The 16,538-nt window shown below is 43.4% G+C and overlaps 2 protein-coding genes across 3 annotated transcripts in view; both read right to left on the bottom strand.

Annotated features, from left to right (window-relative positions):
* adgrg6 (adhesion G protein-coupled receptor G6) overlaps positions 1–4,883 on the bottom strand; it is a 60,958-nt gene extending 56,075 nt beyond the window's left edge. Inside the window, exons 1-2 of the mRNA XM_026341874.1 lie at positions 4,598–4,883; positions 1,867–1,958 (exon numbers count right to left, since the gene is read on the bottom strand). Coding sequence (XP_026197659.1) covers positions 1,867–1,958; positions 4,598–4,599 — 94 coding nt within the window. The 5' untranslated portion in view covers positions 4,600–4,883. The remainder of the gene's footprint in view (positions 1–1,866; positions 1,959–4,597) is intronic.
* Positions 4,884–7,803: 2,920 nt separating this feature from the next.
* The window catches only part of vta1 (vesicle (multivesicular body) trafficking 1), a 42,750-nt gene continuing 34,015 nt past the window's right edge, over positions 7,804–16,538 (bottom strand). The window contains exon 8 of one of the 2 annotated variants that reach the window (XM_026342106.1): positions 7,804–9,129. In XM_026342106.1, the coding sequence (XP_026197891.1) occupies positions 8,984–9,129 (146 nt within the window). In that variant the 3' untranslated portion in view covers positions 7,804–8,983. The remainder of the gene's footprint in view (positions 9,130–16,538) is intronic. The other variant, XM_026342107.1, reaches the window with a different exon arrangement.

Here is a 16,538-nt window from a genome sequence, read left to right as displayed (position 1 = left end):
GTTACAGCACTGACTGAGGGAAACTGAAAAACACAATATGGTCCAAAGTATGTTGACGGCCCCTCGTCGGCCATCGGACGGCGTCCGAGCACGAATCCAGCTCCATGAAGAACCAGTGTCTCCAGCTGAGCTCGACTGTGCTGTGGAAAGAACGTGGAGGTTGTTGCAGCAGCAACGAGGCTCAAATGTTTGTGTCCACACACTTTTGGCAGCGACTGAGTCAAACATAATGAAACATTTCATGGAGCTGTAACGATCAAATCACAGCGAGTGTGTTTAACATCACGCTGCATTTTACACTTGGAAGAGAACTCGACCAGTTGGACCAGTCGTCACGCTCAGAATCGTCTCTACTGTGGCTCCTCTTTACCCCTATACCCAAATCTAAACCCTCCAACTGCTAATTCAAGGTGTAAAGACTCTAGAATCTCTAAGATTAGATTATTAACACTGAAGATTCAGCAAAAACAACCGAACAAATAAATCACAGATCAGCTGGAGGATAAAGGGCCGAGTGTAACGAACGAATGAACCAACACAAGGGATCAAATAAACGAGTCCAACAAGTCTCTCACTCAACTATCAGTGAATGAGAGACTGATTCAAACTAGTAAACTAATGATCAATCAAGCAGTTTAACACACAAATGAACCACTGAGTGAAACGTGAGGATGTCATGACATGTCTGATGATATTTGGAATAAATGAATCAGGAGCTGGAGACGATTGAACGTGGCTCCAAACTGAGGAGAAGAAGAAGAAACCACATGGAAATGATCTGACTGCAGAAGCCATGAAAGAGCTGTGACTTTTTCTGCAACATGACACTGGAACTGTGTTAATTGAAGCAAGCTTGAGCTCGCAAAGGGAAAATGTGAGGAAAACATGAAGAGAGATGAAGCGGCGAGGAAACGTGGAGATGGAAACATGGGAAGAATGAAAACGATGAATCACTGCTGTCAGATGAAAACGTCGGAGGAACTCCTCTCTCTGCTTTTCCAAACACACAACAGAGTTTTTCAAGGATCGTTTCCTTGTTGCCAATGGAAGTTTCACAAGGAAACAACTAAACAAAACTCCTTTAACGTTTTGATCCGACAGCAGCAGCAAAGGAAACATGAATGACAGCGAGGAGTGAAAACACAGAGGAACAGGAACAGCTGAAGTGCTGAGCTGTGTTCACATCTGTTCACATCTGTTCACATTATCCACTGTGAGCTGCCAGAAAAGCTTTACATAGATTTCTACTGTGAAATAGAATTAAAGGGAGCTCTCTGGTGCAGAGGCTGTTCCCACATGTCATCATCACAGAAACATCAGAAGATTGGATTTCAGTCCACATTTCACCCTTAAAGGTACAGAATTAGATTTATAATATTATCATTAAAATCATAATGTGAGCCTGGAAATAAACAAAGATTCATTTGACTTTGAGGATTAAATAAAGATAATTGGAGTTCAAGTCATTATATGTAATAAGTCCAAATTGATTTATGTTCGTTTGTTGTTGGAGTTGTTCTCACAGCTTTGGTGACATTAACACTGATTTCTGCATTTGTAGTATTGTGATTAATTACTGCCCACGTGTGTGTGTGTGTGTGTGTGTGTGTGTGTGTGTGTGTGTGTGTGTGTGTGTGTGTGTGTGTGTGCATCTATCAGGTGATTTTTCTATTTCTTTCTTTCTTTTGAAAGAGTTGATGTAGTGTGTGATGAGTTCAGGGACACTTCAGGACTGTCCTCATTCTACTTCACTTCTACATCGTCGTCTTCTCTACAGACGTCAGTCCAACAGCTGTGAGAGCAACTCGTCAAATTAAACGCTTCATCACGCCTGACGTTTCCTGATGGAGGCGACGTGGTTCCTACCTGGCTTGTGAAGACTCATCCACAGCAGCAGGACTGGGAAGACGTGACGGAGCCTCCACCTTCCTCCTCGTCCTCCGCCTGTACGGGACTCCCTGCAGAGACACAACAGTAGGAGCTGATTTAACTGTTACACCTGATGTTTCCTCTTGTTCTGGTTTTTATTAACTACTGCTGTTATAACAGATGCAGACAAACATATAAATGAATACCTACTCTGTGTGTGTGTGTGTGTGTGTGTGTGTTATAGCCACTAGCTACAGAGTAAACAGGTGAGCAGGGACCACAACACCCACTCTTTGATGATGTGTGTGTCAGAGGACCATCCTCAGGAGAGGAGTCCAGGTGAGTGAGAAACCACGGACACAGGACGGATCATTAGACTGGCCCCACGTATCTTTACCTTCCCATGGGTCTGAACTGTGGAGGAACAAGCAGCTCTGACATCAGGACCCAAAACTAAATTATTGATCAGTTCATTTCAACATATGAATTAAAAGTGAAGCTGCAGGTTTCACTGGTTTCACTGGTTTCACTGTGGGACAGACGGGGTCAAACGCAGCAGAGCAGAGCAGAGCAGGGTCGCACTGTTCCTCACCTCTGCTTCATATTTTATTGACACATCAGCTCTGTTTGGATTCTGGAGATGAATCTCACCAACACACAGACACAGTGAAGTCTGAGGACGACACCTGCTGTCGCCTCCTGTTGCTTTGACAGACACGAGGTCAGGTGGCTCTTATCTGTTGGCCAGAGATCACAGCGGCGGACGGAGGGAGCCGTCATCGTGGTGCACGAGGGTTCAACACGAAGCAGAACAGAAGAAAGACGCAACTTGTCTCGTCACAAAAACACACACAGCTGGGAGCGAGGCTGCGTATCGGATTTAATCCAGAGTCACAGTGGAGTCGTCAACGTGTGCCTTCATTTAATATCTGAACAATAATCAAGAAACATATTTTAATGTGTTTTTATGCTGCACTCAAATATATAAATACAGAAAATAACAGACTCCACCTCACAAACAGCAGCACCACCCGTGTCAACCTTCAGTCTTCACCAACATGAGAACCAGAACATCAAGCAGCTCCATACAAGTTGTTAAAAACACTTAACGCTCATACACAGAAAAAAGCTGCGACTGGTCTCAGATCAGTGAAAATGACAGAAACAGGAGAAGTGCAGCTGAATTTAAAGTTTCTCTGCTTCCATTTGATGTGACGTGACCTCCACCCTTCTCAGTAAATGTGCATCATGAATATTTCAAACCGTGAGAACAGAACTCACTTTAACTTCATCATCCAGCGTCCAGAGCTACAAATTGATGCAGCTCCTGACATTAAGGAAAACTCGCCTCTTTGTCAAGTCGTGCATCTTGTTTCCTTGTTTCCTCGTCTCCCCTCCTCCCACCTCCATCTCCAGTATGGAAATGGGAGCGAATGACAAGTGGAGCGAGGTCACGGAGGAACAAGGCTGCGGACACGATCGCATAAAGAGAGCGATTCATGTGTCTGCAGGGCTGGACGGCAGCCTGCAAACCCTCCGCCTCAAGTCGGACATTTTGTGGACCAGAAGTCCAGGATCCCACAGTCGCAGGGAGGAGAACAAAGAGCGGTGAGCGGAGAGGGTCACCTCCACATGACGGAGAAACAGCTACAGACACAATGATGAGAGCTTTTAGAAATGAACCCACGTTAACAAGGACGTGAATCGTGAAGTTATTTCACTGTAGGTTCTGATCAAACAGCTGGTTTTAAAACCTGAGATACTGAAAACACACAAACACGTCGGTCTCCAACCTTAAACCCACGACCACCACCATCAGTTCAACAAGACGCAGCTCCAGCTCCCTCCTCCTCCACCTGAGCTGATTCACATCCTCTGTGATTTAACTGCAGCTTCAGGTGTCCACCAACACAACCTGACACACACACACACACACACACACACACACACACACACACAGGTGACAGGTGACATCACCTTCTGGGAGAGTGTGTGTGTTAGTGTTTGTGTGTGTGTGTGTGTGTTAGTGTTTGTGTGTGTGTTAGTGTTAGTGTGTGTGTGTTAGTGTTAGTGTGTGTGTGTGTTAGTGTTAGTGTGTGTGTGTGTTAGTGTGTTAGTGTGTGTGTGTGTGTGTTAGTGTTTGTGTGTGTGTTAGTGTTAGTGTGTGTGTGTGTTAGTGTTAGTGTGTGTGTGTGTTAGTGTGTTAGTGTGTGTGTGTGTGTGTTAGTGTTTGTGTGTGTGTTAGTGTTAGTGTGTGTGTTAGTGTTAGTGTTTGTGTGTTAGTGTTTGTGTGTGTGTGTGTGTGTTAGTGTTTGTGTGTGTGTTAGTGTTAGTGTTTGTGTGTGTGTGTGTGTGTTAGTGTTAGTGTGTGTGTTAGTGTTAGTGTTTGTGTGTTAGTGTTAGTGTTTGTGTGTTAGTGTTTGTGTGTGTGTGTGTGTGTTAGTGTGTGTGTGTGTGTGTGTGTGTGTGTGTGTGTGTGTGTGTGTGTGTGTGTGTGTGTGTGTGTGTGTGTGTCGCTCTCCTCTCTTCACCAGCACTAAACCCAAACATGCATCATGGAAACAGCCCAGAAACAACCAAATCTGATCAAACTGTTCCTGAGCTCCGAGCTCCGAGGTCAGAGGTCAGAGGTGAACTGGACCAGAAACGCACTGAAACTGCTGCTTAAAGCGACACCAAACAGTTTCCAGCACTGGTTCTGTTTTAATGTGGACTTTTGAGGACTCACATGTTCTCACTGGACCGGCTGGTCCCCCTGCAGGATCATGGTCCCTCCGCAGAGTCCGGGGGAAGTTTTCTCCGTCTGTCGCTGAAAGTTTGCTCAGACTCCAAAACACTTCTCCAAAAATCCACAATGCGCCTCGGTGACGCGCACAAGTCTCCAAAGTTCCCAGGAACAGGGGGGGGGGGGCAACGGAGCGGATCTGCTGCTCGCTGGGTTCGGTTCGCTGGTCCGGACCCGTCCGAGGCGGTGGAGACGTGAAGATGCTGGAAGAGTGAAGAGCAGCGCAGAGTTGGAGCGTTAAGTTTGGACGAGGAGGAGTCAAGGTGGAGAGGATGGAGCCGAGTGCAGCTTCCGGTGCCAAGATGTCAAAATAAATGTAGCTCCACAGACCTGGGCACAAACCTTCAAAATAAAAGTAGTCGGACTGAATAAGAATAAAACCAGGTCCCTGATAAATGAGATGAAATAACAGAATGAACCAAACCTGGTGCTCTGATCTCTGAAGAGCTGTCTCCTCCTGGACACACAGCACAGGAGAGGAATACAAACTGCTGGTTCTGGTTCCTACAGGTTCACTTCACTCAGGACCGGACGTGGTGAAGAAAACTAACAAAGACATTATCACATCAGCAACCTGTCGTTTATTATGAGCACATGCTCGGTGTGTATTTATTTCTGTTTCTGAGGAGTTAGAAAGAAATGGAGGCTGCAGCCGGGACACGAGTTCATCTTCCCTCCATGTCTGTGAACACCTCGGACAGGTCACCTGTGTATCAAGGTGCTGGATTGGATTAGGGATTCTAACTAATAACTACAGTTCTTGTCCACAGCCCCCCCTCTTTCCTTTACCATCCACCGTAGGGGCCACAGGGCCACATCCTAGCTAAACGCCACCCTGTAGGTTCCTGAGAAAAGGGAAGTATGAATGAAACCATCTGTGAGGAGCTACGGAGCTGTGATGATGATTTGATGCTTCCTCTGTTCTGTTTCGTGATCCAGATCCTGTGATAAACCTGGAATGAGGTGATCGGGAAGTGAGCAGCTCATTTGCCTCAAAGCGTCACGTAGGCTGATGTTCCTGAGTGATAACAGGATCGGGGGGGAGGGGGGTACTGTTCATCAGTACCAGGATCAGAGATTCTTAAAGTATTGAAACTAGACGGACTCGTGTTGTATCCCTGGTTTGTAATCACTGATTTATCGGACTCCCACATACCCTTTGACCTGCAGACGGGTGAAAGTGCAGGAGTCACTGAGCTGAACATGCACATGACCTTTATTTTGAAAGTCCTTTTTAAAAGACCTAGAGGGTCAAATGTTTGAGCAGCATTTTTTGTTTGTGATATTAAGTTCGGTGAATTTCTGTATTATCCAACCTGCAGCACACGGCTCCTAACAGCAAGCGTCAGTCAGTAGGAACCAGAACTCGGGTCTGGCCACAGTTTTCAGGACGTTTCCCACAGGATCAAGACACAGACTGGAAAAATCTCTGCTGTAGTTTCAGGCATTTGTCTCTTTATGGTAGTCGTACCAATCTGTTTACTTCTTCTTTGTCTCCAGGGGCCTCCCGACCCTTCTGGACCCCTGGATCTGTGCCTGGCAGGTCCTCAGGGACGCTTCAGGGGAGGAATAAAAACACAATCTAATCTTCAACATTTGAACAGTTTCACAGGTAAAAACCGTAAAAATGATCTGATGTTTTTTCCTCTTCCAAAATAAAACGTTCTGGGGCGACATCACGCTCATTTCCAGTAACACTGACCCGTCGTCATCAAGCCCCCACCTCGCTCTGAAAACAGAAAATATTCAGCAAAGACGGCAGGTTTGTAATATTATTAAATAAACAGCTGCTGGCAGATACTCATAAAATAAAAGTTTAATGACAGAGCAGTGGACACAGTGTGCAGAGTCCGGACCGAGCAGCGCCGGGACAAAACAGCAGGAGACACAAACTGAGTTCTTTTCCTCACATTCAACTTTGAGCTGAGTATTTTTCTTCTTCTACGTCATGCGACTACATTTCAGAGGGAAACACTTTGCTGCACCATATGTGTCTGATTACCCAGAAGTACATACATAGTACATAGTACAGTCATTTGTATTCTATAAGACTGAAAACATGTGGTCGTCATTACAGCAAAAGGTCGTTTAAATTCACCAACAGCAACATTCAAGTGGTCTGAAGATGCTAAAATATTATCTGTGAAACTGTGAAGTCAGACTGGAGGAGATATGAAGCCTCACAGGTTTTCTGACTTCTCTGTGTCTTCTGTTAATGATGTTCAGTTTTTTGTCCTGGACCAGTTTCTGTGCGTCTAAATAAACGTTTCAACTTGATCAAGATTATTTCGGGTTTGGAAAACGGTGACATGCTGAGAGCATCAAGCTGTGGCTTCATACGTTGGAATCCTACAAAGCAGATGATGGAAAAGACAGACGAGTCTGGAATGTGGAGGAGAGACGGACGTAAATAGTTTTCTCACGTCCCACATTGAGGTTTTAATCTGTTTAAAATGCTGCTGCTACTAGTTTGAACTTGACATCATTTGTCAGTCAATATAAATGAGAAGGACTCCTGGCATGTGAATGTGTTTGATTCCAAAGCTGAATGAACATTTGCAGCGTCTGGTTTGACAGAGCAGAGCAGGGACCGATGGGGGGAGGAGGTCCGAGCTTGGTCTGAGGTCGTTTTAAGACGAGCTGAGACACTTCCTGTTACGACCTCCTCCTCCTTCAGCCCGAAAACCTCATGAAACAAAGTCAAACCACATGTCGCTGCTCTCTCTGCCACAGACAGGCCACATTCCTTCAGTCCGGACTGACTGGACTCTTCTACAGCTCAATCTCACCTTCAGCTTTAGTTGACTCTTAGTTTTGTGTGAGCTGGAATCCGGAGGCTTCTACAGCAGCATCTGGAGCCTCTGAGTGAGAGGAGCTGTGGGCTCTGATCCCTGACGACGGCCTTCTCTGGTCCAGAAGGTCGAGCCTCAGTCTGCTCTGCTGCCCGTGAGACTGAGTGACAGCAGGATCTGACATCTTCACAATAAGATGAGCTAAAAGAAACGTACAAGGTCGACAGTGGAGCCAGAAGAATGAAGATCTGGACTCAACAAACCTTCGTAGAGCAGATGATCAAGTAGCAGTCAAATGAAGAAGGGATCTGATCCAGGTCTGAGCCAAACACCAGGAAACACACATCAGTCACAGCATCCTTTCAAATATTTTATTCAAACTGACTTTAATGTCCCACTAAAATAAGAACCTGTTAAATAACAACAGAGAATTCCCCACAAAGAATCAGCATGGACACAGAAAGTGATGTGTGAGCAGCAGGAGTTAAACTAGGAACAGAAAGTCGCACGCCGCCCGTCCAACACCCAGCCCCCGACGGACTGAAACAAAGTCTTCACGAACTTCAATGATTTATGTTGAACTCAGATCAAACTATTGAGTGTGATGGTCAGATACAGTCTGAATTTATTGTTACACAAAGACAGAGAGATTTTCCAGAATCAGTCTCTGGACAACGGCCTGAATAAGAAGTCACCTACTGTGGCACCAGTCGGTCTGTTGCTGGTTAGTTTATTGTCCTCCTGTCAGTAAACTAACAGTCGGACGTTAATTCTCTGTCCCACATGGACAGTGTGGAACCTTCAGGGGACATATTTGACAACTTAAAGCAGAGAAGTGATGATATAGAAGAGATGACTTTGTACTTAAGTCTGTGGTTGTATGTGGTCACTTTGATGAACCAACCTAACGTCTGCAGACGCTGCACCACATCAGCTGCAGTGGACTGTATTCACCTCGTGCTATTTAATGCTATTTACTGAATACAACATGAAGGACACATGCTCGGTCCACTGATGACAAGTACACTACAGCATCAGCTCTGTGATGAACCCAAACTTTAAAAAAAGAACAGAAGGAATTTCAGGATTTAACACACTAGTTATCTGACAGCACCGACTCTTCGTGAAGCCAGTGAGGCTTTGAGCTCAGTAGAATTTGATGACAGAAAAGTCTAAGTACAGGTCAGTAACGAAGCTTTGATGTGCTCGTCTTGGGCTCTGCTAATTAAAACCGGTCGGACAGTCGGCATGTTGTCCAGTCAGTCAGTCAGTCAGTCGATCAGTGCGACACAGTGTCGGACACAGGCGGCCATTGTTACAGACTGATTTTCATCATGTCCTCTGACGACGAGCTGAACAGCTCTCTTCACAGGACGCCTCAGTGTGTGTGTGTGTGTGTGTGTGTGTGTGTGGGGGGGGGGCTACGTCTTCAGCTGTGGGCCAGATCAGGGACAGATAGAGCGGCACTGCTGGGGAGAAAAGGGGTCTATGGAAGGAGGGAGGGACGGAGGGAACAGACCGGAGGAGAACAAAGGCTTCATTCTTTGCCGGTGGTGAGGAGTTTCAGCGCTTTCTGGAGGTTCTGGACGGCCGTGCTGACGTCTTCGTACTGCAGGGCGCTGCCGGCGTACTTACAGTACTTCTGGGCCTTAGTGAACTCCTCTGGGGTGAGATGGACACCGCCTGGAGGGAGAGATGAACAGAGGGCGGGGTGACAGGAGGAGAAAGAAAAGAGAAGAGTCAGAGTGCATGACAACAAGAGGAGACGACCAAGGAAAAAACAAGAAGGAAACGTGACATGAGGGAACAAAGAGGAGGAAGCCGGTGAGACCAGAGTGAGATATCAGTCAACGAACGACAACGACCACACAATCAGAGCAACACAGTTACTGTGAGCAGCACAAAGACGTGGAAATAAACCACGAAACCCAGTCCGAACACGATCATTCAACCACTGAGGCAAAGTTTCTGAACGTGAAAACCAACGTGACAAAGTGCAGCAACTGAAGATTTAAACAGAGGCGAGATTTAAAGATGTTAGAGCTTCAAACAGACGACTTCAATCATCCTGTAGAGATTAAAAACCTTCAGTAATATAATAACACCAAACTCTGCTTGTCCTCCGTTTACTCTTCAACACTGCAGAGAAAACTGAATCAGTGTTGTGCTGTTCATTAAGAAGCTCTACAGCAGCAGGTGGTGTTGAGAGCTCGACTCGAGGACACACTGAGAGCACCGACACCGAGTGAGTGGAGACTGAAAAACTGGATTTAATGGGAACAAAAGCTTCAGGTTGATAGAAAAACATCAAGCTGGTGGTGAACGGATTAGAAAAGCAGTGATGTGCAGAAGAAAGAACGAGTTATAATGATGACAGATACAGAGAGAAAGAAATAAAGGGGCCGCAAAAGTAGACAAGACTCCTTCAAACAGAACAGACCTTCACTACCAACGTCACATAATGATTAAATGTATTCACTGTATTCACTGTTAAGAAGACAAAGCAGAAGAGCAGAAGTACTGTAAACAAAGCTGATTTGACAGCGTTGGCTCCACATTTCTACACCCCCCTCGTTTAAAGCTACGTCTGCTTTTTCCACATTAATTAACAGAATACGTTGGCATGAAGTAACTCGCTGATCGTGGTCTGTGCTCTTTAGTGTTGTGGACCAAAGTTCACTGTAGACTGGAATCCAAAGAATCTGAGTTTCTCTTCCTGTAAAAGTACAGTTCCAGGGAACGTTTCTGCTAAAACACTTGAAGGTCCATTGTGACCTGCGTCATGGAAAGTCATCATGACAAGCCCATAATCGCTTGTCAGCACTGAGGGGATTGTGGGTAATTTATGATAAATAACAACGTGACTCAGAGCTCTGAATGACTCGACTGTTACCTGCCTGATGAGGGTGGACGTCAGTGTTCAGACAGTGAGTGAGTTAGACACGGTGTGTGTGTGTGTGTGTGTGTGTGTGTCTTCACTAGATCAAATCTCGTTAGCGTAGTTTTTAATAAAGAAAGAGTAATGTCGTCCTCTCAGTGTCCCACTGAGACACACCACTCCCTGTGAGCTCATCACGTCTCTCCCTCTCTCTGTGAACCTATAGTCCAGCAGCTCCTCACGTTTACATTTCAGCTGCGACATATTTTCCTGAATCAGTTTATGAAACATCATGAATTAAGTGATGATGTACAGGTCAAACTCAACAGCTCTACTTTTCTACTGTTCTGTTTCTTACTACACAGAAGAACGACTCAAAACTTTGTCTGACTCGGGATCTTTACTTCCCAGGTGAATGTCTCAGTTGTTTCTTCGTTGTCTCCAGTTGAAGTCTTAAAGTGAGGTGTGCTGCATGTGAGAGCAAAGCTAATTCTTTGTGTAGTGCAATGAAAACGTTGTACTTTATGTATTTCACTTACTCACTTTATTTCTCTCTGCATCCGCATAAAATAACATTAAAACCAAAATAAGAAAACAAACCAGGCACTGAGCTCATTTACTATGTGGTGTTTTATGCCTTGTTTTCCTTCATTGTTCACAGCTTTACACCATTTTGTTGTCGTGATTAATAATTGATTTGCTCTCTGTACGTATCCAAAGCAACAGGATGTGTTGATGTTTCTGCAGCTAATAACTCTCACAGCCGTCGACCCCTCTGGAGGACTGAAGGAAACATTTTATAGTGGGTGTGACGGTGTAGAATTCATACAGACTTATATATACATCCACTCTCCTTCATATGTGGCCCTCCAGTGTATGATACAGAGTGCAGGATCCTCTGTAATCCGTCAAAGATCCGTCCAGTAGAAAATGTCTCACATCGTCAATATGTCTCTGTTTATTTTTCCCTCTTCGTTAATATCCTCTCTACAGTCTCTGCTGACTGTGACAGTAGACTTCTCCGTCCTTACATGTGCTGTAAGGTGTCCAGATACTTTTGACCATTATTCCTTTTCTATTCCGATTCATTCTTTTCTTCTCTCTCTCTCTCTCTTCCTTGTTTTATTCCTTTGCACCACATATTCTTCTTGTGTCTTCTTCCTTTTCTAGTCCACGCTCAGTTTCTCTTTCTTGTCACAGCTCCACTCCATCCTCTCTTCTAAATTTGATTTTATTTCCTACAGTATGTGCTTCATTATTTTTCGAAAGCATTAAAGACAGTAAAAAGGAAATCTTGACATGGTAATATGGTTTTAAAATCTGTTGAAACTAACAACTTTGACACTAATGTTTCTTTCTGTCTCTGGTCTCCTTTTTCCCTGAATGAGCACTGACTCTTATTTATTCTCTTGGCCTCTCTTTTCTTCCCCTCAAGCTTTTCCTTTCTCAATAATCCTTTATTTCTCTCCTGCCCTGTACATTAACTCCTCTCCACTCATTCTACCTCTCTCCACCCCTCAATCAGTCCTCCCCTCCCCAGATGATTCTCTTTAATCCAAACCATGCCTCTGTAGCCCTCCCATCCTACCACATTGTGCTCTGCAAACCGAGCATGAGACACAGTCCAGGACAGGAGACGCTCTCCATATTAAATGCATTCATTCATGCAGATGCAGATCATATGGTTCCAAAATGGCCGCCTGTGTAACACCTATTCTTTGTTACCCTCTGTCTTTGGTGACTCTTAAAGTCCTGTTTTGTTGACCCATCTTTCCACCCCAACCTCCACCTGACAAATGCTTCCAGGTGGCTGCACTAAAGTTTCCCATGCAGACTTTCACCAGGTGCTTCACTGTTGTAGCTGATCACTGCAGAATCTCACCTCTCGAAGCACCACAGTGAACTTCATTTGAAAGGGTGTTTCCAGAAACAATGTTTCAGTGGTTACTCTGGATGATCCACAGGCCTCTCAGTAGTTTTCATTGGAACTACCTTCCACATATGAAACTGTCCCAACAAAAACTGTTCTGTGGATGTTTAGCACCACTGATATCTCGAACCTTCGCCAAGTCAAACCAAAACCATCTGCTCCAGTTTGAAAGTAACAGCTGAAAATGAGAAATTGTGTTTTGCAATGATCAAGCTCTTCAAGATTGACATATCTTCTTTTTTAAAGCTGTAAGATTGTTTGAATCTGGTTTGAGGGTTGTATCAGGTGAACCGTCCACCTCAGCACAAACTATATTTTACAGTAAGTCAGCGATCACTTGACTGTGGTGTGTGGAATAAATCTAACAGACCAGTGTTTAGTAGAGTTAAGACCAGTGACCTTTGTAACTTCAAATACAAAAACAACCAGTCTAGCACATCTCATGTGCCCTTTTTAAGAAAACATCCAGTTATCTGTGTTACTGTGTAAACAAATGTTGTGTGGACCTGAAGAGTCAAATGCGACTGGTGCAAACAGAGACTGAACATCATCACGTTGTCACACACATTTCTCAGACAGATCTAGCTACAGTATATGAGCAAAGCAGCGGTTACACACTGGGATTCTGCGTTTTAGAAAAGACCAGCTGGGAACAGAACAACCTTGAAAGTCCTGTTTGAAGCTTTCATTTGAGACCAAGAAGCTGAGTCTGACCTGCTGAAGTCTTTAGCAGAGACACTGCTGATGTCATGCTAACTGTAGCTGATCGACACATGTAGCTACCACAAAACTAAACAACCCACTTGGATCTTATTTGAGATTCTGTGTTTGTTCACTGGTGATGTCGCTGGTGTATTTTTAGATGTACAGTACAAACCATAGAAGACAGTGGTTAAAACCTGACTGTCCACGTAGCACAAGGGATGAAACTGAAGATCCACACAGCTAAAGCTTCTCTCACTGAATTAATGTCAAGCACATGAAATAATAACAAATCGTCTTCTTGTAAAGACGATGGGACCAAATAATGAACCTCAGAAGGTCCCTGAACCACACTTTGAGAATCAGTGAAAACACAGCAACAGAGAGACAGATAATGTGTCTCTTGGCTTAATAACACTCATAAAACACGACTCTCTGCTCTTAAAAGAAGTCCTGGAGAAGAACAGGAAAAAAAAAGATTAAATAATGTTGCACCATAAACCTCTAATCCTTTGGCTGATTTCTCTCCACCACCAAATATGCTGTGGAATAGCCTCATGAATATGCTGACTGCAAGCTGCCAGGGATGGGAATGGATGAGAAGAATGGAAAATGGTGGGAAAATAAAAAGAAATTCAGCAAAGAGAAGGGAAGCAGACACGAGACATGGTAGATAGTAGAAGAGTTTTAGCTTAAGTCACTGTCGTCAGGACACAGTACGTAAAAAACATGTAAATTAAACACAGAGAGTGTAGCTTGACTCAATCTGACAGATAAATGATAACAACATCATGTCAAACATTTTTATCTCAGGAGTCTAATAATACAAACCATTGTTTCATCAAGGTGACCACCTGTCACTAGCAGAAGTTTAAGGATTAATGGTAGAAGTTTTTGTTTCTATAGCTTTATGCAGCATTACATCACAGATGGACGTGAAGAGAAGAAAACTAAAGAGACTGTTGACTGAACAAATTAAAACTTTCATATCTCATCTGATCAATAAAAAATGCAGACAAGACACTCGGAGCCGCTCAACAAAAAACATATGGTCGTGGGTTAATTTACCTCTTCTTTTCACACAGTTTGACATGTTTTAATGAAGTGCTGCAAGCAACATTTCTCTTCATTTATCTGCCTGGACTGAGGCTTAATGTTCCCCTCAAATAGGCCTTTTCGTTTTAATAAGAGTAAGAGTGATCGAACAAATGTGTAATTACCCGAGTCGCACAGTTTATCACTCTGTGAAGAGAACAGCAGCGAGTAGAAAGGAGAAAACTGCTTCTTTTTTCAGTGACGTTGCAGTTAAATCTTGAATTATTCATTTCACACATATAATTCTTTTTAGTTCTATGTATGACACTTCCTAATGTAACTGCAACATTCAGCTGAGGAACTGCAATATTTCATTTATCCATGAAAAGCTGACAAAGCCCACGCTCAGTCTTTATCTGAAACTGGCAGTGGACTTATTGTAAATCAGCTACATTTACATATGGCACACACACAGAGGAGCAGTTGGCTACTACAAACCCTACAATTAATGGAGCTGAGCCACTGTTAACTGCAGACCTCGTTCACGGGGTTACGTCAGTCACTGTCCTTCTGCTGTTATCCTATTTCCTGAACATAGCGCACATGAGAAACCTGGTTTCCTTTATAGGCCTTTGGATTTACGAGCAACGTGTCCTTTATATCAGAATATTTCAACTCACAACACATTTGGCCCAAACTATGTTATTTCTTTCATTTGTTATCAGGCTTATCTTTACCTGCAGAGTAAATGTGTTGTGACTAGATCAAATCTAACTGTGCTGACTAATGCTTCAGATTATTGGTCAGATGATTAATAACTAGCTGTATTATTAACTAAAACTAAATAATCTCAAAGAGTGAGTTCTCTTCTACCAAAAAGCTGGTGTCTAATGTTCATTTAAATATACTGTGGTGGTCGTTGAAGGGGGAAAATACTTAGCAAGGGTGAATTATGGTAATTCAGACCACTCCTACCACTTGGCCTCGCTCTTTCTCACTGTCTCAGCAGCTAATGACAGTCTGTACAGAGCCAGAGCGACGATGGTGTGGTTGTAATAACAGGTTAGATGGGAGACAGATGACTGGTGCAAGGACCAATCACACGGCAGCCATCATAATCACCGCCATGTCCAGCATATTAGCAAACGTCAATCATTTCCATCTCTTCTCAGACTCACCATATTAAACTCTATTTTACATTATATTAAATATATATTGTACACATATTGTACTTTGAAATAATGTCAGAAGAAGAAAGAAGTTCAGTTTATGCTGCGCTGGTTTTTGAATTTGGAGACTACAAAATCTGTTCCTTGACCTTCACTGAGAAGCTAATGACGTCGTTCAACGTTTAACAATTCAGCTTCTGACTAAATATTCCTTCTCCATATCCAAGTTCTGCTGTTGTTCATACTGTGCTACAGACCATACCAGACACTATCCTCGACACCGTAGTATCGACACAACGACATGTCTACTCACTGAACTGTGAGAGATTCAAAACCTGATGTCAAACGTTCTCTGAATTCAGCACGGAAGAATACGTATTGAAATCTGATCTCCAGGCCTCCTCTTTGCATCTGTCCTCCCCTATTTACATCTGGCTCTGTCCTTCTTACAGATATTATCCTTAGTCCAGCTTTGAAAACCTCAGAGAGCTCACAGATGATCTCAAAACACTATCACAACTTCAAAGTGGGCTTCAAAGACCTCTCAGAACAGATTTGATGTCTTAGTAGAGTCTTCTCTACTAAATACTCCAAAAACTGAAGGGAAATTTGAGCACAATGTAAAAATATGCGAACTACATACTGTGCATGAAGGAGTGGAGACATAAGTTAAAGTCTATCCCATTAAAGAGGCCAAGCTGTGTCACAGAAATACCTCTGACAGTCAAAGTACTGAGAAGTATTTCCAGCTCCAGTCAATCAAGGCTTTCTGACTCATAAAGGTTCTTGGGTTCTTAAGAGGAAATGGCAGATTGAGTTTGTGCCACTGTCTCTCATTCAAACTTCTATACTAACTTCTAAACTACTATATATATATATAAATGGTAAATGGTAAATGTTCTGCACTTATATAGCGCTTTTCTACCTAGCTGGTACTCAAAGCGCTTTACACTGCGTCTCATTCACCCATTCACACACCGATGGCAGAGCTGCTATGCAGCTGACCTGACTCACCGGGGGCAACTAGGGGTTCAGCATCTTGCCCAAGGACACTTTGGCATGTGACGTGGCAGCCAGGAATCAAACCACCAATCCTGTGATTGGCAATCAACTGCTCTACCTATTGAGCCACAGCCACCCCCATTTATAAACTACTATATATATATATATATATAGATATATAGATATATATATATATATATATATATATATATATAGTAGATATATATCTATAGTTAATATATATATATATAGTTGATTGATTGATGATTGATTTCAAAGTTTGTCTTTAAGTCAACAACAAACACAGATAAATATATTAATTAGAACTAGAATAACTATCCGGCTCCTACAGTTCATATACAGAACGCTAAAAACA

This window comes from Anabas testudineus, chromosome 24 (assembly GCF_900324465.2).
Source record: "Anabas testudineus chromosome 24, fAnaTes1.2, whole genome shotgun sequence".
Classification (NCBI taxonomy): domain Eukaryota; kingdom Metazoa; phylum Chordata; class Actinopteri; order Anabantiformes; family Anabantidae; genus Anabas; species Anabas testudineus.
This window is presented reverse-complemented; position numbering and strand designations above follow the sequence as displayed.